This window comes from Salvelinus sp. IW2-2015, linkage group LG14 (assembly GCF_002910315.2).
Source record: "Salvelinus sp. IW2-2015 linkage group LG14, ASM291031v2, whole genome shotgun sequence".
In the NCBI taxonomy this organism is placed as follows: Eukaryota; Metazoa; Chordata; class Actinopteri; order Salmoniformes; family Salmonidae; genus Salvelinus; species Salvelinus sp. IW2-2015.
Window position 1 is genome coordinate 18,920,577 of NC_036854.1, and position 23,642 is coordinate 18,944,218.

The following is a 23,642-nucleotide window of genomic DNA, read 5'->3' on the forward strand; positions in this document are numbered from 1 at the left end:
CCACTGGTTGCAGGAAATTATGAGGTAACATGTTGGGGGGAAAAATCCGGACAAAGTGCTTACTGTACCTCTGAGCTGCAGTGGTTGGGGATATGGCCAGCAGGCACTCCAATACTTTGTCCTTCAAAAACCTGCAACATGGGAAAAAAAGCACATGCACATTAAGCCTACTCAGTGACTCAGGAGAAAAATACACCGTAAAAAGAACTAACTCAGTCTATATTTACAATGTAATACATTTAATTAAAAACTATCTATCTAAAACCAAAGGCTTTGATGCTATTCTGATCCAGATTGAGGCCGAAATAAGACTTGGAGGATCCATGGGAAGAAATAAGGGGTTTGGTGATGCTGAAATTACAGGCCTGGCAGTGAGGCAGATGGAACGGCTCTCATCAGGCTGGCGAGGATGGAGACTGTCTCCTCTCCACCCAGATACCAGTCTGCCCTCAGCAGAGATACCGCTACCAATACCACCGCCCTCAGCCCACCGCCAGTGGCAGGCAGGACCACCACAGAGACAAGGGGTCGTGCCGATGTCAACAAATGCCAACAGCTTACTGGAACTTAACAACAACAAACTCAAAATGCACACAAAATGCTTGAGACCTGCATAGTTGCATGATTTTAGTCATTTTTCATCTTTACCTATTCTGTTTCCAGAAGAGGGGGTTGAGTGACACTGATTGACTGACTGACTGACTCCTCACCTTGACATCACAGCTCTCTAGAAGCAGTAACAGGGCTCTTGAAGTGACAAACCCCCAATCACCCTACAATAAAAATACATTGCTGGGCTGGCGGAGAAGGGGGTAGAGTAGAGTCCCTTCGGTAAATGTGGGGCTGTAGGACGTTTAGTGGACGGCGCGGTGGTTTACACAGACCATCTGTTTGTCGCTGCTGGCATGCTGCAGCTTGCAACAATTAACCACATGTGGCTTCCAGTAATGTCTGTTCCATCTCTGTTCCATTGAGTGGTCTAGCTGGCCTCTCTATAGGGAGATTAGACTTTCTCTGACTCAGGCTCATAACAAAGAACTTGACTGCTCGGAAATCTCTCCCTATCTGCCCCACGAGTAAGGAGGGAATCATGTACGTATTTGGGCACTACATTTGACCTGTGTACAGAGATCTATGGACCGTCATGGTATATGTGTGTATTATATTAGATAGTGATGGTTCACATTAGACATAATATGTATAACCATGGTATATGTGTGGTATTACAGCGGTGGTTCCGATTATTACCCAGACACCCTGGGCATTACCAACGTATGCTGTTAAGCACATGGATATGCCATGTGAGTACACAGACGCCAGACATGCCTGTGACTATGACTGTGCGATCTATCTTTCAGAATGTCAACACAGAGCATGTGTCAGGGGGGTGACGTGGGCTTACCATGTCTATCTTATTATCCATCCCATTATACAATTACAGCCAGTCTGTCTAATGTAATGTCACACTGGACAGAACTAAACAATGATGGGAGAGCAGAGGGGCCCAGTGTGGTTTGTCCTTCACTGAAGTCCTAGGGATAAAAGATCCTATCAACATCCCAAAATAGACTGCTCTCTGAGTGCTGTTTATCAACCAGAGACAGAGACAGGGCCAGAGCCAGGGGGGTGGGGCTTGGGCTGGGATAGGGGCTGGGTCTGGGGCTAGCTCTGGAACAGGGGTTGGGGTAGGGACTAAGACAGGGCCAGTGGATGGGACAGAACTGGGACTGGGGGCTGGGACTGTTACAGAGACTGACTTGACTTCAATGACTGATGAGAATTTCTGCAGGTTGCCCCTGACCGGGGAAAACAAAACATCTGCCTCACTCATCATCTCTATTTGGAATGTTCCCAAACAACATAGAGGAAAGATAGTTTCACGACGAGCAACCCCCTGTCTCCCTCCCGCTGGAAAATGTTGTAAGTTCAACTCCCTCCGTCTGGCTAATTTATGGGTCACGGCTCGTGAGGAGTCAGACAGTGCTTAAAACGCATTCCACGAACCAACCCGCTTCTTTTTCTCTGATGGATTTATCAAACATGCTCTCTGTTTAAAACAGAAGGGCTCCAGAAACGTGCCATTGGGTTGGGAGCCAAGAGGTCCCTTGTAAAGGACTGTTTAAAAGGAGAACAGGCAAAAGCCAAACGGGGGAACCAGCACAGATCTTTTCCCAGTTGATGGTTCAGTTCACCTAATTAAGGGGGGTGGTTGTATGGAGGTTGTAGAAAGGTTGTAGGGCGGTTGTATGGACGTTGTTATAGGGAGTTTGTAGGAAAGTTGTAGGGCGGTTGTGGGAAGGTTGTAGGAAGCTTGTAGGAGGCTGTAGGGAGGTTGTAGGAAGGTTGTAAGGATGCTCTAGGGAGGTTATACAGTACCTGGGACACGGACTCCCTCTTCTCCTTGCTGCGTTTGGTCAAGCTGTCCAGACCCTTGAGGGAGGAGAAGAGGCCCCTCTTACTCCGAGCCCCTCTGGAAAAAGATCGGCAACGTCTCCGCAGGGTCGCCTCGTCACGGGTGCAGATCTGAGAACAGACATTGAAGACATCACTTCTGTGGTTAGAGACTTTAAAGAGCCCAAGACTCTGTATTACAAATCTGACCAGAGAGCACGCTGATGTTTTCTTATCATAGTAAACATAGTTGGCATTCAATAACATTGCTTAATTAATTGCACCTAAGGGGATAAATAAAGGTGTTATCAATGGAACTGTTCCAGAGAATGTGTGAAATCCAATGTCCCAAGCTGAGGGTGGATATGGATGTAAAGCCTTACCAGGGCATGAAAGGAGGAGACAGAGAAGATCCCCAGGCGTCCCAGAGCGGTCTTAGAGGGGCGTCCTGCCACGGCCAGGAGACTCTTGGGGTTAGGGAGCTCACTGCCCTGCAGGCTGGCCAGGTAGCAGCGCATCCGGAACAGATCCATGTGGAACTTCTCCAGGTTCTGCTCCCACTGCTGGGTCTGGGGAGAAACAGACAGGACAGGCAGCCAGGGTTACACCACAGTACATAGGGTTACAGTCACCTTCAAGGTGACAGAATGGCCTCTCCACCCTCTCATTGACAAAGAGAGACCAGGCAGGGCAGGAACAGACTCACAAGTCACAGCCAGAGCCATTTAGAGTTTGGCCAAGTTTGACACAGTTTGCCATGATAGCGGCTTCATTCCTCAAATTTTTGGTGATGTGACCATACCAGAGCACCTCTATGTGAGGGTGGCATGGTGACAGAATGGCCTCCACCCTCTCATTCAGAAGGGCGTCTCCACCTACAGAACGAGCCACACGTCTAATTGGAGCGACATAATCACATCGAATCACCCTTATCTCTCTCTCGCTCTCATTTCCCCTCTCTTCTCTCAATCCCCCGTTCTCTCTCTCCTTCACAGAGGGTGAATGTGTTATAACAGTGTCATTGTTTGTGAGATGAGGATTTAAATCTAGAGAGGAGGTTTAAGAGGTTCACTTCAAATGGCAGAGAGAGCTAGTATCACTTTCAGAGAGACCGACCGCCAGACATCAAAGTGGCCGGTGGGCCTGGAGATGAGATGAGACCAGCTGCTGTAGAGCTCAGTAGAGGCTCTGGGGGTTTGACCCCCCCCCTCTCATCTGATTACCCCACAAACTGGGCATGATGACCGACCGACCCACGCCCCCCCCCTCCTCCTGTCCTGCCATTAAGAAGAAAGGACACCTAACTACCCCTAATGCTGCTCCGGGAACCACTGCTGTCTGTAAACACATCAGCATTTGGTTTGTTACGCTATAAAATATCCCCCTCATCTGGGTTTCCCATTACAACAGACTTCTATGAGGAGTGGATAGAATGTGTTGATGGTACTAGTCTATTAGACTGAGAACATCTGGAATAAAATGTCATGGTGGCAGGGAACTTGAGTCGGAAAGCTTAAAACTCCAGTTTCAACAAATGATGCTGCCAACACATATAAGCTCATGTCAATATGTTCCACAACCACAAGGAAGGTTGTTATATCGTAATGATTTTTGCCATTACATGGAGGTTGTAACACGCAGACTATGGACAGAAACGAGAAGATGTCATGCAGGTGTTAAATTATGTATGGTTCTACAGGAATAGAATGGTCTGGTTTGCATTGGAGCTGAGACACTAATGACCTAATAGGCCAATTTAACTAACTGCTTGTTTGAATGGCTCAGTCTAAGGGTGGCCCTTGATCTTAAGACCACGGCCATTTTACCGAACTGGCACGAAGGGCACGTGCACAAGGCCGCCGACCTCTAGGGGGCCCCCAACCAATTTTACGGGTCTCTCTGACCCATGGCAAAAAGTGTAGAATAGCAGGAAATTAGCTTTAAAACTGCAACATTTTCCTCATAGCCTCATTACAAAATATGTAGAAAAGCATTATAAAATTGCAAATTTTTTCTAAAGATTTATATTTATTTTTAATTAACATTTTGGGGGGGCCCCAAATGCGGTAGTCTGGCCCTTCTTAATTAAGACACACACACACACACACACACACACACACACACACACACACACAACACACACACCACACACACACACACACACACACACAACCACACACACACACACACACACACACACACACACACACACACACACACACACACACACACACACACACACACACACACCACACACACACACACACACACACATTTTGTATTGTTATCCTTGTGGTGACCAAAGAATGATTCCCACCAAAATCCTATTTCCCTAACCCCTAAACCTAAATCTAACCCTAACCTTAACCCTTTAACCTAACCATAACCTTAATTCTAACGCAAGCCCTAATGTAACCACTAAACCTAACCCCTAAGCCTAAAATATATTTGTCAGAATTTCCTCGTTTTACTATCCTTGTAGGACTTTTGGGACCCACAAGGAAGTTAAACAAAACACTCACTCACACACACACCACACACACACACACACACACACACACACACACACACCACAACACACACACACACACACACACACAACACACACACACACACACCCACACACACACACACACACACACACACACACACACACACACACACACACACACACACAGAGCCACTAGACCATCTCAGTGCCTCACCTGGCTTCGATGGCCTTCCTGTTCCTTTGGTCACTGATGACAGACAGCTGTAGCTCAGCCATCTTCTTCATCTTGCTGTCCATGTCTATCTTCTGCAGCAGGGCGCGGGTCTGGCACCTCAGTAACCGCACCGTGTCCTCCTTCCCCTGTCTCTTAGCCAGCAGAGAGGCGCTGGCAGAGTGGATGGCCGTCACCCAGTTCTCCAGGTCTGTTTGATTGGCAGCCTGCGGGGAAGAACAGGGCTAGATGACACAGTGCCACGGTTGGGCGGGGGGACACGGGGCCAGGTGACACAGTGCCAGGCCAGGGGAAGGGCAGGAGAACATGGCTCTCATTTCCCGTCTTTCTTTCTCTCTTCCCAGACGCCAGGGATCCTTAAGTGCCGGACAAAAGCCCGTTTACATGTTCGTGACTACGCTACAAAGTTTCACTCCCCTCATTTTCCCCCTCGTTGCCATGGTGAGTTGGGTAGATACAGCCCTGCAGTGTGATTTGTGTGTCTAGTAAACACTTGGTGAATGAATCAAATGAACGTTACTCTCTGGGAGGAAGGTGTTTTCAACGATTGTAAAACTGAGTGCGAAGAACATTATAAAGAGAGACAACACTTTCCCTCTCAAAATGTGGAGAAAGAGGACAACAACCCTACTGCCAAACAGACACACAGGACGCATGCCAAATGGAACCCTATTCTCTACACAGTACACAACTTTTGACCAGGGCCCATAGGGCACTATATAGGGAATAGGATGCCATTTAGGGCGCACCTATACACGACTGGTCTACTCAGACCAGCCAGTAGGAATGCTTTTCCCAACCCTACCATTTGACCCCTTTATAGAACGTATGACAATAGAGCTCCAAAGCTGACAATGCATCCAGACAGGACATAACCAATAACCAATATAGTCATTACCAAACAGCAGCACATTCCATCCTAGAAAGCAGACGTTCAGCCCAGTCCATACTTGTGGTTGTCCCATAGCATATGGAGTTGTTCAAATATACAACCCTTCTAAAAAACAATGCAACAGACTGAGTTGAAAAAAACACAACTCCATCACAAGGGGTCCATGAGGCAGGAGCAGGGCATACAGCAGAAAACCCTAGAATGTTCCCTCTTACTCGTTCACACTGTGCTCAACGAAAAAGAGATCCTAACCTACACAACAAAACAAGAGACAAGCTTACAGTATTGCAGTGTCCGATTTGTAAAGACTGCATCAGAAATGGCGACGTACTGCCGACCTCAAACAACAATGGTGAATGAGGACCTCCGTGACGAGTGCCTCCGTTAACGGCACAATGGTCTGTGTAGAACTAACCTCGTCCCCAGTCTATTCCACAGGCACACACGGGTACTTCCGAGCTTGAGAATCCTGGTGTGCGAGCCTAGGGTAGAACGTACCTGGAACAGATAGACATCTCCGTAGGCGTTGCTCAGACAGAAGACGTTCTCCTTCTTGGGGTGTTCGGGGACGGCCTGGACAATGCTGTCCTCGGCCAGCAGGGCGTAGCGCGGGGACAGCTCCTGCTCGGGACAGCTGCTTTTCCCATAGGTCTCATAGAACAGGAGGGTACACCCTGTTTGCACCAGGGAGGCGAGGAGGTTTTAGCTAAGACACAGCTCTAGAACCATATTGTGAGACAATGACTCAATGTCAACAATAGACTTGTAAGGGGACTACCTACAGAACATACAATGCATTCGGGAAAGTATTCAGACCCCTTGTCTTTTCCCCAATTTTTTTACGTTACAGCATTATTCTAAAATGGAATAAAAAACACATTCTCATCAATCTAAACACAATACACCATAATGACAAAGCGAAAACAGGTATTTTGACATTTCAGAACATGTATAAAAAATATACAACAAAAATACCTTATTTACATAAGTATTCAGACCCTTTGCTATGAGACTCGAAATTGAGCTCAGGTGCATCCTGTTTCCATTGATCATCCTTGAGATGTTTCTACAACTTTATTGGAGTCCACTTGTGGTAAATTCAATTGATTGGACATGATTTGGAAAGGCACACAACTGTCTATGTAAGGTCCCACAGTTGACAGTGCATGTCAGAGCAAAAACCAAGTCAAGGGGTCGAAGGAATTGTCCGTAAAGCTCAGACAGGATTGCATCGATGCAGGGTACCAAAAAAATATCTGCAGCATTGAAGGTCCCCAAGAAGACAGTGGCCTCCATCATTCTTAAATGATAGAAGTTTTTTGGAACCACCAAGACTTTTCCTAGAGCTGGCCGCCCAGCCAAACTGAGCAATCGGGGGAGAAGGGCCTTGGTCCGGGAGGTGACGAAGAACCCGATGGTGCCTCTGACTGAGCTCCAGAGTTCCTCTGTGGAGATGGAAGAACCTTCCAGAAGGACAACCCTCTCTGCAGCACTCTACCAATCAGGGCTTTATGGTAGAGTGGCCAGACGGAAGTCACTCCTCAGTAAAAGGCACATGACAGCCCACTTGGAGTTTGCAAAAAGGCATCTAAAGGACTCTCAGACCATGATAAACAAGATTCTCTGGTCTGATTAAACCAAGATGGAACTCTTCGGCCTGAATTCCAAGCGTCACATCTGGAGGAAACCTGGCACCATACCTATGGTGAAGCATGGTGGTGGCAGCATCATGCTGTGGGGATGTTTTTCAGCGGCAGGGACTGGGAGAGTAGTCAGGATCGAGGGAAAGATGAACGGAGCAAAGTAGAGAGGGATCCTTGATGAAAACCTGCTCCAAAGCACTCAGGACCTCAGACTGGGCCGAAGGTTCACCTTCCAACAGGACAACAACCCTAAGCACACAGCCAATACAACGCAGGACTGGCTTCGGGACAAGTCTCTGAATGTCCTAGAGTGGCTCAACCTGATCGAACATCTCTGGAGAGACCTGAAAATAGCTCTGCAACGACGCTCCCCATACAACCTGACAGAGCTTGAGAGGATCTGCAGAAAAGAATGGGAGAAACTCCCCAAATACAGGTGTGCCATGTTTGTATCGTCATACCCAAGAAGACTCGAGGCTGTAATCGCTGCCAAAGGTGCTTCAACAAAGTACTGAGTAAAGGGTCTGAACACTTATGCTAATGTGATCTTTCTGTTTTTTTATTTGTACAAAATATGCAAAAAGGTCTAAAAACCCATTTTTAAATCTGTAACGTAAATCTGTAACGTAACAAAATGTGGGAAAAGTCAAGGTGTCTGAATACTCTCCGAATGCACTATACAGTATATAAAACAAAATACATATAGTAGCAGATGCTGTTCTGTTAACCTTTATTTAACCAGGTTGTTCCATTATAGTCAGAAGACTTCTTTCCCAAGGGGGACCTAAGATGCATCCCAAATTGCACCCTATTCCCTTTATAGTGCTCTAGGGTTCTGGTCAAAAGAAGTGCACTATATAGGGAATAGGGTGCCATTTGGGACGTAAACCCTATTGGCTGTATGTAGCACAGGTTATTTCGAGCGAGTGCAGGTAGAAGGAGGAGGGAGCCCTACCTTTAAGTGTGACCCAGTACTGCCTCCACTTCCTACGGGCCACCAGCTCCAGCTTCCTGTCCTTGTGCAGGGTGAGGATGGGTTTGAAGTAGAGCCAGCCGGCCCTGCGCACCACCCCCTGCTCCTTCTCAAACAGCAGGTCCAGCTGCTCCAGGGAACCCAGGGAGCCACTGCCACTGCTCTCCCCCTGCTCTCCCTCTCCTATTCCACCCCCTCCTCCCATCTCCTCCTCCTCTCCCTCCTCCGAGGGCTCAGTCCGCTCCGGCCCACTGTAGCGTCCCGTCTCCAGCTCCTGCATGAAGTTCTCGTAGACGTTCTGACGCAGAGCGTCACTGTGGCACTGTTGGCCCTGGGTGTGGGTGTAGGTCTGGGTGTGGAGGGGATTCCACAGTGGACCAGTTAACTGGGAGCTAGAGTTACCTAACCCAGGGTCCACTCCACTGCTAAAGCCCTCACTGGTCTCACTACCGTAAGGCTCCTAGGGAGAGAGAGACAGAGCAGGATGGTTGGAGAGGGAAAAAATGAATAAATAGCCTTCTAGACCTTAAAAAGACCTGTAAAGTTGAATGATCGTCTAACAATATGGCAATATCAGGGACACAGAAGAGCCATATTCTCATGTATTTCTAGATTTACCAATTCCTGGACAGGATGCCATGATTTTCTGTTTGTATTAGGACATAATATGAGATGTATTGTGAGATACTCTAACATGATATAATACAATCATACCCTGGAATGTTGCTGGTACGAGTAACAGAAGACATGGATATTATACAGACCAATCTAGAGCAAACATTCTTGCGACTTGGCCTTGGCTTGTGCTAGCTGGAATCGCTCATAGGAGCAGGAGCCTACCCAGCTAGCACATTTGGTTCCTTGGAAGTTGTGGGAACGTACGTTTTTGGTTTCCCATTGGTTCTGGGAGTGAAAACAATACGTTTCCTGACTGGTAAAACGGAAAGTTCTAAGAAAGGAAGTGAACATTTGGCCTGTTCTGGGTTGCAGGGAGGTCTCGGGAACATATCACTATGGTTCCCTGAACATTTTCCTGGGAGGTTTTATTAACGTTCTGAGAACGGAAATTCTAGGTTATTTGAAGGTAATTAAAAAACATGCCGAGAACATGTTTCAATAAGACTTTTAATAACACTTCTAGCTTAGGTTAACTGTTTTGAACTCTAAACACAGAACACATGGAAATGAATTTGCTTAGGGATTAATCATGCAAACACATTTCTATTTTTAAATGTGGCACGGCGTCAGTGAGATTCAAACCGCGATCTTCTGTTTTCTATCCGTGAAATTAGTTGATGCCAGCTACCCCAGCAAAGGGTTACCTGTCATCCACATCTGGTTCCGAGGAGCATTTCCCAGAGACAAGGCCTACCCCAATCTATTTAATAAAAATGCCATATTGCATTCTGTCTTTGTTGTCCATTCAGTTAAGGCTGTACTCGATATAACTGAAATTCCCACAGAAGAAAACATTTTCTTAACGTTCTCTGAACTGTTTTCGAAAATCCCAACGTCAAACCAGTTGGAGAACGTTACCACAATTGAAATGAAATGTAACCATGTTTGAACTTTTAGGAAGTAATGAAATACCAATGTGATGTTCTCCAGCGGCAAAAGGAGCGGGGAAGGTTTCCTTTCTGAACTGACATCATCGATCTTTGAAATATTTCCCATGTAAATATGATATAATTCTACACAAAGTCTTAGGGAGACTGGCCTATAGTCTTACATATCTGTAAAAATTATATAAGGTTCTGAAAATGTTCCAGCGGGTAACTATTGTTAGAATAATTTATTTTGTGGTGCTTTTTCCTTTCATAGTAGTGTTTATCACAATGGCTTGATTTAGTTTATTAAAGAACAAGCTACAAAAGTATCTCCAAGGATCCAGTCTGTCAGATAAGTCTGAGGCTATTTTAGGAGCCATAGGATGACGTGTGACAGAGAGACATTCATGTGGCACTGCAATGATCTGCATCGTCAGACTGGATTTAAGAGCCAACGGCCATCAGCCAATCACATCGACCAAAACAACCTAAACAATGAGATTACCACCACACAGACTCAGCGAGCAGTCCTATCGCATCTCTTCGACAACTGGGGACACGTCATATGATAAAGAGTCTACACTACATGCCCAGTCTTCCCTCCTTCACTGTGTACCCTTCCCTCCTCCCATCCCCTCTTTCCTCACCTGTAGTCTTCTTTTCTTCCTGCTCAGACTTCCCGTCCAGTCGCCGAGGCGCCTGATGCGGCTCTTCAGGTTGTCCTTCCTGCTGTTACCGACCACGATGGCGGAGGGCTCGGTGGCCACCATGGCAGTAACCCTCCTGCATGGCAGCGTGCGACTGTGAGAGGAGTAGCGCTGGTCGTACGACCCCGAGCCCTCCTCCTGGATGACCGCGTCCAGGGTCAGTAACGAAGTAAGCGACCCCCGTTGCTGGGGGACGTCCTGGAACTGAGCAGTGGGGATGACAGCCGCCACGCTGGGGTTAGAGTAGAGGTCAGACAGGGACACAGGAGGGGACATGAGGCTAAACGGACTCTTCTCCGGGAGAAGTATCATGGAGTCCCCGATGCCACTGTCCTCAGTGCGGCCCGAAGAGCAAGTGTTATACCCGTTGCTGTTAAACCCTCGGCTTGTATATTGACCATTACCATCCACAGTCTGGAAGAGGAGGCTGGGGTTGAACCCCGGGGAGATGTCCTCAGTGTGGGCGGACGAGAAGGTGTTGAAGCCACAGCCCGTCTCCTCGGTGCGAGTAGAGGAGTAGGTGGTGTAGCCGCTGCTGTTGTCCCCCGCTACGGTTTGACTACAGGTGAACACATTGTCGTTGAGCTCCGTAGGGTTCCCCCAGGGAGAGTCGTACCAGGAGCCCTCGGAGCTCAGGGAGCTGCCCTTGCTGGTCTTAGTCAGAGAGGGCTCTGGGGCGGCTACCACAGGGTGGCTGTGGCCTGACAGATCCTGGGGCTCCAGCGACATTCGCATGGCGTTGGTGAACTCAACACGCATGCTGCCGTCCTTACGGAGAAGCACCTTGGGGCTGCTGCGGCTCTCTAGGGGATCCCTGTGCTCACACGGAGAAGTCCTCTCGGGGGTACGCTGTCCATTAGCCCTGAGACCGTTAACACTCTCCCCACTACTCTCCAGGTAACTGTAACCGGTATGACAGACGTTTTTCCTGGTCACTTGGGAACTGTCCCCTCTGCCAAACCTCTGTGGAGAGATGGGCTTCAGCTTGGCTCCCGGGGGCCCCCCCAGTCCCCTGCCCTCCTTAGTGATGTGGTGCTCATAGTGTTTCGAAGAGCCATAAGGCTGGTTGTGAGTGATCTTGTGCTGGGGCAGGCAGACCCTCCCTCCCTTGCTTCTGGTTCTGTATCCCTGGCCGCTCCCCTCGCTGCCCCTCCACCAGCTATGGGGGGACAGGGCCTCCTCTTTAGTGGAGTAGAACTTTAGAGAGCAGGATTTGGATTTCCCAGGGACGTTAAAGCTGCTGTACTGGCTGTCAGTGTTTCCCATTCTGATCTGCTGGGCAGGAGACAAAACATCAGAATGAGAGATAATCAAGACAGGATGTATTTCATTGTAATGAAAAAGGAATTTGTTGTTAACTGACTTCCCTGGTAAAAAAAAAAATGATAGGAAATGAACTCACATCAGGTTAAACAAAATAAAATCACATAAAGACAATGTTAAATAAAACAAAATGAAATTACATAAGGTTAAATAAAATGAAAGCACATAAAAAACGATTGTACGCACACCAGCTGTAAAGTTATCTTACCAGTTGTGGTGTCTGTCCTCAGGACAAACTTAGATACTACTCTGCATACTCCTATGGGTTACGTCTCAGCAGCGCTAGCTAGGCTCTATGTCGTTGTGTGATCTCTTCAGGACTGAGCACCTCTCTCTCTCTCACACACTCACACAGCTGCTCGCTCTCTCTCTCTCTCTCCGACTCATCTGTAGGGAAACAGAGGAGGGAGGGGCTTCGGTCAGTTCCACACACACAGTCTGCCTTGTGTGTGAGCCTACTGTGGTTAGAGCCCCACCCCAAATCTAAACACCCCTTCTTCCTTGGCTTGGCCATCCCCCCACTCCACTCAGCCTCCTTCCATGACATACTGCTACTGAGCTGCCGAAGGGACCTTTTTAAAAGCAGACTTCATTCTGTCACATGTTTATTTTTGGTTCTCAGGAACTCTGAGCAATTTTCTCTTCTTTAAAAAAATAAATAATCCTCCACTCTAAAGACTGTTGAGTTGAAGTCATCAGACAAGGCTATTTGGAGAGTCACCACAAAGCAATGTCTCCGAGTTCTTCATTGAGTCAGATTTAAACTTTAAAAACAGAAATCTCGCGTCAGATCAAGTTCAAGCCAAAAAGAATGAAAGAGAACATATCCTTAAGGTTAAACAATTACGGACATTTTGAAATACAATATGACACTGATGAAAAATGACATCAACCCCAGTGTTTCCTGAAACAGATAAAGCCTCAGAGACTGTTTACATCTTGCCCAGAGTAATCTTTTTCCTGAGAGACAGAGAGGGGTCAGAGGTTACAGTGGCCCAAGGTTCACTGTGTTCCAGCAGTAAACTTAAGCAGCACTACGCCTATCCTGTCCTGGGCTCATTCATACTGAAGAGGGAGGAGAGGAGTGGAAAGGAAGAGAAGAGGAGGACAGAGCCCTGGCTACACAAAGCAGGGTGAGAATACATCACACTGCTTACCCGAAAAACATTAACGACCCTTGACCCCTTCATTTAAACCCAACAGGAAGCACCGATGGGGAAACCTTGGATGCCCAAACACCCAGTCAGACGGCAGAGAAAAGAGCAACCGGTTGTCTCCCGTCATTAAGCTAGAATGTTGAGGGGGACAGAAGAACGGCCAGCAGCGTGACAGGTTGTATTCGACACTCGCTGTGTGTGTAAAAAGAAGACGGACCCTTTCAGGCGGGGAGCCAGACTATGGGCCTGTGCAGTGGGCTGGGCGGAACCGTGGAACGGGGCGCTTTGTGGCACAGTTGTCGGCTTGCGCTGCAGACAAGTAGGCCGTGAATGGCTTAAGGTAGAGGCGGTGGTTGACACTTTTGTTGTGCCTCTCCGATAGGCCATCTGCTCCCTCGCTGGGGAAGCCCTGTCACTCTCGACCCTGGCATTCTTCAAGCACAATGAGCCCCCCGTGCAGAACTCCAGGCCAGCCATACTGCAGTGGAAGGCATCAGGGCTGAAAATGAGAACGTGCTCCTGTGGATGGCTGAATGCTCTTGTTTGAAGTTTTTTTGGGCGGGGGGTGCGTGGAATGCCACCTGCCCTTGACATACACAGTCACATCCTATTTATTCCATGACATCAGAGCAGTTCAAAACCAACAGTTCAAACCTTTAATTTCTATTTCAGTTTTGAACTTCATCATCTTTCCTTTTGTTCACCAAATGCAGTACTACGAAACAAGTTCCCTCTGAATCCCCCTTTACTATCTTGCTCGCTCTCTTGTCCCAGCAAGAGTCTCTGCCTTTCTCTTCCTCCTCCTGACCCCTTTCCTGTTGCTGTGCTTACACGGGCCTGCTGAACACTGACTACGTCCCAAATGGCACCCTATTCCCTATATAGTGCACTACATTTCACCAGGGCTCTGGTCAAAAGTAGTGCACTATATGGGCATGGGCCTTGGTCAAAAGTAGTGCACTATATAGGGAATAGGGTGCCATTTGGGAAGCAACCACTGTATCAGCCAGGCCCTACATACTTCACACAACTTTCCATAAGGGGATAAAGGGCTGGCACAGAGAGAGAGAGAGAGCATCCTGACAGTGTTCTAAAACGGACCGTTAAAAAAAAGGTACAGGCCCTTCTCTTCGTCCACTTTATGTTTGTCACATGAATGTTGTTAGAGAATTCCCAACTGAAAATCTACTGCTATGATCTAATATTGTAATAACCCAACTGCCCAAGTTTATGACTGCAGTACATATGAGTCATCGTACAATGGAATTGTTCATTGTAAACGGTCACTTTCATAGCAAAATTCAACAGGATTAAATAAATGGACCTTAGAAAGTTTTTTCAAACAGATCAAAACTGTAGGAGGCATGAATGTAGATGTTTTATTTAAAGGAAAAAAAGGTTCAGTAGATTCAAATCCCCACACTGTGTCAGCAGCAGCGTGTGTAGCCTAGTATGGATGGAGCCAAAATCCAGTGCATCATTTCTCCTTCAGCAGCCGGATAGAGGAAACAGGAAGAACAGCTAGATCATAAAGAGAAGGAAACAGAGACACCTCCCTCAGGACTGACACTATGCTATGGTGGCAAGTGCGAACGCAAGAACATACCAACAACCCAATGTCTGTCTGTCTGTCTGTCTGTCTGCCTGCCTGCGATTATGGGCAGGTAGGAGGGCTGGTGGTTAATGGCAGCTGGCCACCTGGGAGCTGGAGCCGTGACTGGGCCTCTTGTTCGACCAAGCATACCATACAAACTACCACGCCACACTCAGGAAGGAATGCAGAGGAGAGCACGCACATGCAGGCGATAGTGCAGTCGACGACACATACACACGGCAGACACTTGGAGGAGGATCAGGGAGTCAGAGGAAGAAGAATAGAGAGTGAAGAAGGGGGGGCCATTGTTGTTGTTTGGCTGTGATGGTTTAGATCAGGGGTGTCAAACTCATTTGGCCCCGGGGGCCGAATTCGGTCTTTAATGAGGTCCCGAGGGCCGTATTAAAAATTGGTTGTATTTCCTCGCTGTCAAAATGGATAGTCCTCTATCCATCGTTTTGGGAATTTCCGATGCTCCCTGACTGTATAGCTTTCATTTAAGTGATTATTAGCGAGCTGGACACAGCCAAAAAACTGTATGAATATATTTGTCATTTTAAAGTATATTGAGGTTGTTGTCCCGCCATCCTCTTCCTCTCCCCTCGCCACCTGCCGCCTGTGATATACATACATACATACATACATACATACACACACATTGTAGAATAATAGTGAAGACATCAAAACTCTAAAATAACACATATAGAATCATGTATTAACCCAACAAAGTGTTAAACAAATCAAAATATATTTTATATTTGAGATTCTTCAAATAGCCACCCTTTGCCTTGATGACAACTTTGCACACTCTTGGCATTCTCTCAACCAGCTTCATGAGGTAGTCACCTGGAATGCATTTCAATTAACAGGTGTGCCTTGTTAAAAGTTAATTTGTGAAATGTCTTTCCTGAGCTAATCAGTTGTGTTGTGACAAGGTAGGGGTGGTTAAAGTCCATCTCTCAGTACATTTATTCATTTCCAAACAATTGCCTAGCTGTCAGGGTGGGCAGACAGCTTGTGTAGCAACAGAGATAAAATAAGTATCGAATAGCATCATACTAATGAAACAGCCAACAACAGTTTTACAAACACTTTTAGGTTCTGTCCCAAATGGCACCCTATTTCCTATGCAGCGCACTACTTTTGACCAGGGCCCTTAAGGAATAGGGGGCCATTTGGACGCATATTTAGTGTTGCTGCAGTGCATGGTTCTCACTCAAATGAAGTCATATCTGGCAGCAGTGTGTGGGCAAGCAGATATAACTCCTCCATCATATCCTCTTGCACAGCCACAGGAAACCAGCCGTGCTGGTCTAGTGTGCTCTGGTCTGTCTTGATTAAAGACTGTTGGGTCTAGTGTGCTCTGGTCTGTCTTGAAAACTGTTGTGTCTAGTGTGCTCTGGTCTGTCTTGATAAAACTGTTGGTCTAGTGTGCTCTGGTCTGTCTTGATAAAACTGTTGGTCTAGTGTGCCTGGTCTGTCTTGATAAAACTGTTGGTCTAGTGTGCTCTGGTCTGTCTTGATAAAACTGTTGGTCTAGTGTGCTCTGGTCTGTCTTGATAAAACTGTTGGTCTAGTGTGCTCTGGTCTGTCTTGATAAAACTGTGTTGGTCTAGTGTGCTCTGGTCTGTCTTGATAAAACTGTTGGTCTAGTGTGCTTGGTCTGTCTTGATAAAACTGTTGGTCTAGTGTGCTCTGTCTGTCTTTGATAAAACTGTTGGTCTAGTGTGCTCTGGTCTGTCTTGATAAAATGCTGGTCTATGTGCTCTGGTCTGTCTTGATAAAACTGTGTTGGTCTAGTGTGCTCTGGTCTGTCTTGATAAAACTGTTGGTCTAGTGTGCTCTGGTCTGTCTTGATAAACTGTTGGTCTAGTGTCCTCTGGTCTGTCTTGATAAAACTGTTGTCTAGTTGTGCTCTGGTCTGTCTTGATAAAACTGTTCGTCTAGTGTGCTCTGGTCTGTCTTGATAAAACTGTTGGTCTAGTGTGCTCTGGTCTGTCTTGATAAAACGTGTTCGTCTAGTGTGCTCTGGTCTGTCTTGATAAAACTGTTGGTCTAGTGTGCTCTGGTCTGTCTTGATAAAACTGTGTTCGTCTAGTGTGCTCTGGTCTGTCTTGATAAAACTGTTGGTCTAGTGTGCTCTGGTCTGTCTTGATAAAACCGTGTTCATCTAGTGTGCTCTGGTCTGTCTTGATAAAACTGTTGGTCTAGTGTGCTCTGGTCTGTCTTGATAAAACTGTTGGTCTAGGGTGTCTGTCTGTCTTGATAAAACTGTGTTGGTCTAGTGTGTTCTGGTCTGTCTTGATAAAACTGTTGGTCTAGTGTGCTCTGGTCTGTCTTGATAAAACTGTTGGTCTAGTGTGCTCTGGTCTGTCTTGATAAAAGTGTTGGTCTAGGGTGCTCTGGTCTGTCTTGATAAAACTGTTGGTCTAGTGTGCTCTGGTCTGTCATGATAAAACTGTTGGTCTAGTGTGCTCTGGTCTGTCTTGATAAAACGTGTTCGTCTAGTGTGCTCTGGTCTGTCTTGATAAAACTGTTGGTCTAGTGTGCTCTGGTCTGTCTTGATAAAACCGTGTTCATCTAGTGTGCTCTGGTCTGTTTTGATAAAACTGTTGGTCTAGTGTGCTCTGGTCTGTCTTGATAAAACTGTGTTGGTCTAGTGTGCTCTGGTCTGTCTTGATAAAACTGTTGGTCTAGGGTGCTCTGGTCTGTCTTGATAAAACTGTGTTGGTCTAGTGTGTTCTGGTCTGTCTTGATAAAACTGTTGGTCTAGTGTTTCTGGTCTGTCTTGATAAAACTGTTGGTCTAGTGTGCTCTGGTCTGTCTTGATAAAACTGTTGGTCTAGTGTGCTCTGGTCTGTCTTGATAAAACTGTTGGTCTAGGGTGCTCTGGTCTGTCTTGATAAAACTGTTGGTCTAGTGTGCTCTGGTCTGTCATGATAAAACTGTTGGTCTAGTGTGCTCTGGTCTGTCTTGATAAAACTGTGTTCGTCTAGTGTGCTCTGGTCTGTCTTGATAAAACTGTTGGTCTAGTGTGCTCTGGCTGTCTTGATAAAACGTGTTCATCTAGTGTGCTCTGGTCTGTTTTGATAAAACTGTTGGTCTAGTGTGCTCTGGTCTGTCTTGATAAAACTGTGTTGGTCTAGTGTGCTCTGGTCTGTCTTGATAAAACTGTTGGTCTAGGGTGCTCTGGTCTGTCTTGATAAAACTGTGTTGGTCTAGTGTGTTCTGGTCTGTCTTGATAAAACTGTTGGTCTAGTGTGCTCTTGTCTGTCTTGATAAAACTGTTGGTCTAGCTGTGCTCTGGTCTGTCTTGATAAAACTGTTGGTCTAGGTGCTCTGGTCTGTCTTGATAAACTGTTGGTCTAGTGTGCTCTGGTCTGTCATGATAAAACTGTTGGTCTAGTGTGCTCTGGTCTGTCTTGATAAAACTGTGTTGGTCTAGTGTGCTCTGGTCTGTCTTGATAAAACTGTGTTGGTCTAGTGTGCTCTAGTCTGTCTTGATATAACTGCGTTGGTCTAGTGTGCTCTGGTCTGTCTTGATAAAACTATGTGCGTCTAGTGTTCTCTGGTCTGTCTTGATAAAACTGTGTTGGTCTAGTGTGCTTTGGCCTGTCTTGATAAAACTGTGTTTGGTCTAGTGTGCTCTGGTCTGTCTTGATAAAACTGTTGGTCTAGTGTGCTCTGGTCTGTCTTGATAAAAGTGTGGTCTAGGGTGCTCTGGTCTGTCTTGATAAAACCGTGTTCATCTAGTGTGCTCTGGTCTGTCTTGAAAAACTGTTGGTCTAGTGTGCTCTGGTCTGTCTTGATAAAACTGTGTTGGCTAGTGTGCTCTGGTCTGTCTTGATAAAACTGTTGGTCTAGGGTGCTCTGGTCTGTCTTGATAAAACTGTGTCTAGTGTTTCTGGTCTGGCTTGATAAAACTGTTGGTCTAGTGTGCTCTGGTCTGTCTTGATAAAACTGTTGGTCTAGTGTGCTCTGGTCTGTCTTGATAAAACTGTTGGTCTAGGGGTGCTCTGGTCTGTCTTGATAAAACTGTTGGTCTAGTGTGCTTTGGTCTGTCTGATAAAACTGTTGGTCTTAGGTGCTCTGGTCTGTCTTGATAAAACTGTTGGTCTAGTGTGCTCTGGTCTGTCTTGATAAAACTGTTCGTCTAGTGTGCTCTGGTCTGTCTTGATAAAACTGTGTTGGTCTAGTGTGCTCTGGTCTGTTTGATAAAACTGTTGGTCTAGGGTGCTCTGGTCTGTCTTGATAAAACTGTGTTGGTCTAGTGTGTTCTGGTCTGTCTTGATAAAACTGTTGGTCTAGTGTGTTCTGTCTGTCTTGATAAAACTGTTGGTCTAGTGTGCTCTGGTCTGTCTTGATAAAACTGTTGGTCTAGTGTGCTCTGGTCTGTCTGATAAAACTGTTGGTCTAGGGTGCTCTGGTCTGTCTTGATAAAACTGTTGGTCTAGTGTGCTCTTGTCGTCATGATAAAACTGTTGGTCTAGTGTGCTCTGGTCTGTCTTGATAAAACTGTGTTCGTCTAGTGTGCTCTGGTCTGTCTTGATAAAACTGTTGGTCTAGTGTGCTCTGGTCTGTCTTGATAAAACCGTGTTCATCTAGGTTGCTCTGGTCTGTTTTTGATAAAACTGTTGGTCTAGTGTGTCTTGGCTTGTCTTGATAAAACTGTGTTGGTCTAGTGTGCTCTGGTCTGTCTTGATAAAACTGTTGGTCTAGGGTGCTCTGGTCTGTCTTGATAAAACTGTGTTGGTCTAGTGTGTTCTGGTCTGTCTTGATAAAACTGTTGGTCTAGTGTGCTCTGGTCTGTCTTGATAAAACTGTTGGTCTAGCGTGCTCTGGTCTGTCTTGATAAAACTGTTGGTCTAGGGTGCTCTGGTCTGTCTTGATAAAACTGTTGGTCTAGTTTGCTCTGGTCTGTCATGATAAAACTGTTGGTCTAGTGTGCTCGGTCTGTCTTGATAAAACTGTGTTGGTCTAGTGTGCTCTGGTCTGTCTTGATAAAACTGTGGTGGTCTAGTGTGCTCTAGTCTGTCTTGATATAACTGCGTTGGTCTAGTGTGCTCTGGTCTGTCTTGATAAAACTATTGGTCTAGTGTGCTCTGGTCTGTCTTGATAAAACTGTGTTGGTCTAGTGTGCTTTGGCCTGTCTTGATAAAACTGTGTTGGTCTAGTGTGCTCTGGTCTGTCTTGATAAAACTGTTGGTCTAGTGTGCTCTGGTCTGTCTTGATAAAAGTGTTGGTCTAGGGTGCTCTGGTCTGTCTTGATAAAACCGTGTTCATCTAGTGTGCTCTGGTCTGTCTTGATAAACTTGGGTCTAGTGTGCTCTGGTCTGTCTGATAAAACTGTGTTGGTCTAGTGTGCTGGTCTGTCTTGATAAAACTGTTGGTCTAGGTGCTCTGGTCTGTCTTGATAAAACTGTGTTGGTCTAGTGTGTTCTGGTCTGTCTTGATAAAACTGTTGGTCTAGTGTGCTCTGGTCTGTCTTGATAAAACTGTTGGTCTAGTGTGCTCTGGTCTGTCTTGAAAAACTGTTGGTCTAGGTGCTCTGGTCTGTCTTGATAAAAATGTTGGTCTAGTGTGCTCTGTCTGTCATGATAAAACTGTTGGTCTAGTGTGCTCTGGTCTGTCTTGATAAAACTGTGTTGGTCTAGTGTGCTCTGGTCTGTCTTGATAAAACTGTTGGTCTAGTGTGCTCTAGTCTGTCTTGATATAACTGCGTTGGTCTAGTGTGCTCTGGTCTGTCTTGATAAAACTGTGTTTTCTAGTGTGCTCTGGTCTGTCTTGATAAAACTGTGGGTCTAGTGTACTCTGATCTGTTTGATAAAACTGTGTTGGTCTAGTGTGCTCTGGTCTGTCTTGATAAAACTGTTGGTCTAGTGTTGCTTTGGTCTGTCTTGATAAAACTGTGTTGGTCTAGTGTGCTCTGGTCTGTCTTGATAAAACTGTTGGTCTAGTGTGCTCTGGTCTGTCTTGATAAAACTGTGTTCGTCTAGTGTGCTCTGGTCTGTCTTGATAAAACTGTTTTCTAGTTGCTCTGGTCTGTCTTGATAAAACTGTTGGTCTAGTGTGCTCTGGTCTGTCTTGATAAAACTGTTGGTCTAGTGTGCTCTGGTCTTTCTGATAAAACTGTTGGTCTAGTGTGCTCTGGTCTGTCTTGATAAAACTGTTGGTCTAGTGTGCTCTGGTCTGTCTTGATAAAACTGTTTGGTCTAGTGTGCTCTGTCTGTCTTGATAAAACTGTTTGTCTAGTGTGCTTTGGTCTGTCTTGATAAAACTGTTGGTCTAGTGTGCTCTGGTCTGTCTTGATAAAACTGTTGGTCTAGTGTCTCTGGTCTGTCTTGATAAAACTGCTTGTCTAGTGTGCTCTGGTCTGTCTTGTAAAAGTGTTGGTCTAGGTGCTCTGGTCTGTTTGATAAACCGTGTTCACTAGTGTGCTCTGGTCTGTCTTGATAAAACTGTTGGTCTAGTGTCTCTGGTCTGTCTTGATAAAACGTGTTGGTCTAGTGTGCTCTGGTCTGTCTTGATAAAACTGTTGGTCTAGGGTGCTCTGGTCTGTCTTGATAAAACTGTGTGGTCTAGTGTGTTCTGGTCTGTCTTGATAAAACTGTTGGTCTAGTGTGCTCTGGTCTGTCTTGATAAAACTGTTGGTCTAGTGTGCTCTGGTCTGTCTTGATAAAAACTGTTGTCTAGGGTGCTCTGGTCTGTCTTGATAAAAACTGTTGGTCTAGTGTGCTCTGGTCTGTCATGATAAAACTGTTGGTCTAGTGTGCTCTGGTCTGTCTTGATAAAACTGTGTTGGTCTAGTGTGCCTCTGGTCTTTCTTGATAAAACTGTGTTGGTCTAGTGTGCTCTAGTCGTCTGTCTTGATATAACTGCGTTGGTCTAGTGTGGCTCTGGTCTGTCTTGATAAAACTGTGTTGGTCTAGTGTGCTCTGGTCTGTCTTGATAAAACTGTGTTGGTCTAGTGTACTCTGATCTGTTTTGATAAAACTGTGTTGTCTAGTGTGCTCTGGTCTGTCTTGATAAAACTGTTGGTCTAGTGTGCTTTGGTCTGTCTTGTTAAAACTTGTCTATGTGCTCTGGTCTGTCTGATAAAACTGTTGGTCTAGTGTGCTCTGGTCTGTCTTGATAAAACTGTGTTGTCTAGTGTGCTCTGGTCTGTCTTGATAAAACTGTTGGTCTAGTGTGCTCTGGTCTGTCTTGATAAAACTGTTGTCTAGTGTGCTCTGCGTCTGTCTTGATAAAACTGTTGGTCTAGTGTGCTCTGGTCTGTCTTGATAAAACTGTTGGTCAGTGTGCTCTGGTCTGTCTTGATAAAACTGTTGGTCTAGTGTGCTCTGGTCTGTCTTGATAAAACTGTGTTGGTCTAGTGTGCTCTGGTCTGTCTTGATAAAACTGTTGGTCTAGTGTGCTTTGGTCTGTCTTGATAAAACTGTTGGTCTAGTGTGCTCTGGTCTGTCTTGATAAAACTGTTGGTCTAGTTTGCTCTGGTCTGTCTTGATAAAACTGTTGGTCTAGGTGCTCTGGTCTGTCTTGATAAAACTGTTTGTCTAGTGTGCTCTGGTCTGTCATGATAAAACTGTTGGTCTAGTGTGCTCTGGTCTGTCTTGAAAAACTGTGTTGTCTAGGTTGCTCTGGTCTGTCTTGATAAAACTGTGTTGGTCTAGTGTGCTCTAGTCTTCTGATATAACTGCGTTGGTCTAGTGTGCTCTGGTCTGTCTTGATAAAAACTATTGGTCTAGTGTGCTCTGGTCTGTCTTGATAAAACTGTGTTGGTCTAGTGTGCTCTGATCTGTCTTGAAAAACCGTGTTGGTCTAGTGTATTCTGATCTGTCTTGATATAAAACTGTGTTGGTCTAGTGTGCTCTGGTCTTCTGATAAAACTGTTGGTCTAGTGTGCTTTGGTCTGTCTTGATAAAACTGTTTGGTCTAGTGTGCTCTGGTCTGTCTTGATAAAACTGTTGGTCTAGTGTGCGTCTGGTCTGTCTTGATAAAAACTGTGTTCGTCTAGTGTGCTCTGGTCTGTCTTGATAAAACTGTTGTCTAGTGGGCTCTGGTCTGTTCTTGATAAAACTGTTTGTCTTAGTGTGCTCTGGTTTGTCTTGATAAAAACGTGTTCGTCTAGTGTGCTCTGGTCTGTCTTGATAAAACTGTTGGTCTAGTGTGCTCTGGTCTGTCTTGATAAAACTGTGGTCTAGGGTGCTGTGCGTCTGTCTTGATAAAACTGGTTGGTCTAGTGTGTTCTTGGTCTTGTCTTGATAAAACTGTTGGTCTAGTGTGCTCTGGTCTGTCTTGATAAAACTGTTGGTCTAGGGTGCTCTGGTCTGTCTTGATAAAACTGTTGGTCTAGGGTGCTCTGGTCTGTCTTGATTTGTCCACACATCTGAGTTTGACTGCTCAGGCCAGATGTGGTCTGGGGTTTTTATTCATACTCATATAGTGCCAGATTCAGAGTTGAGATAAGCACGTGCAACTTAGATTTAGGCCTAAATTGTTCATTGATGTCATTAGAACTTAGAGACTTATTGGCCTCTATTTTCGTCTGGCGCTAAGGAGGAGCAAGTGTCAAACGCACGCTAGTTTGCAATTTAGTCATGTAAAAACGAGTGCACTGGCATTCTCCAGCCCTAACGCCAGGTTTGGCAATTTACCTGTCTAACATCAGCTCGCTTGCGCTGAGGAAGGAAAA

The 23,642-nt window shown here is 46.0% G+C and overlaps 1 protein-coding gene across 1 annotated transcript in view; it reads right to left on the reverse strand.

Annotated features, from left to right (window-relative positions):
* The window catches only part of LOC111972849 (rho guanine nucleotide exchange factor TIAM2-like), a 45,254-nt gene that overhangs the window by 16,396 nt on the left and 5,216 nt on the right, over positions 1-23,642 (reverse strand). Inside the window, exons 2-10 of the mRNA XM_070446563.1 lie at positions 12,408-12,586; positions 10,817-12,148; positions 8,605-9,082; positions 6,505-6,680; positions 5,097-5,320; positions 4,779-4,785; positions 2,775-2,954; positions 2,377-2,523; positions 69-131 (exon numbers count right to left, since the gene is read on the reverse strand). Of these exons, the coding sequence (XP_070302664.1) occupies positions 69-131; positions 2,377-2,523; positions 2,775-2,954; positions 4,779-4,785; positions 5,097-5,320; positions 6,505-6,680; positions 8,605-9,082; positions 10,817-12,142 (2,601 nt within the window). The 5' untranslated portion in view covers positions 12,143-12,148; positions 12,408-12,586. The remainder of the gene's footprint in view (positions 1-68; positions 132-2,376; positions 2,524-2,774; positions 2,955-4,778; positions 4,786-5,096; positions 5,321-6,504; positions 6,681-8,604; positions 9,083-10,816; positions 12,149-12,407; positions 12,587-23,642) is intronic.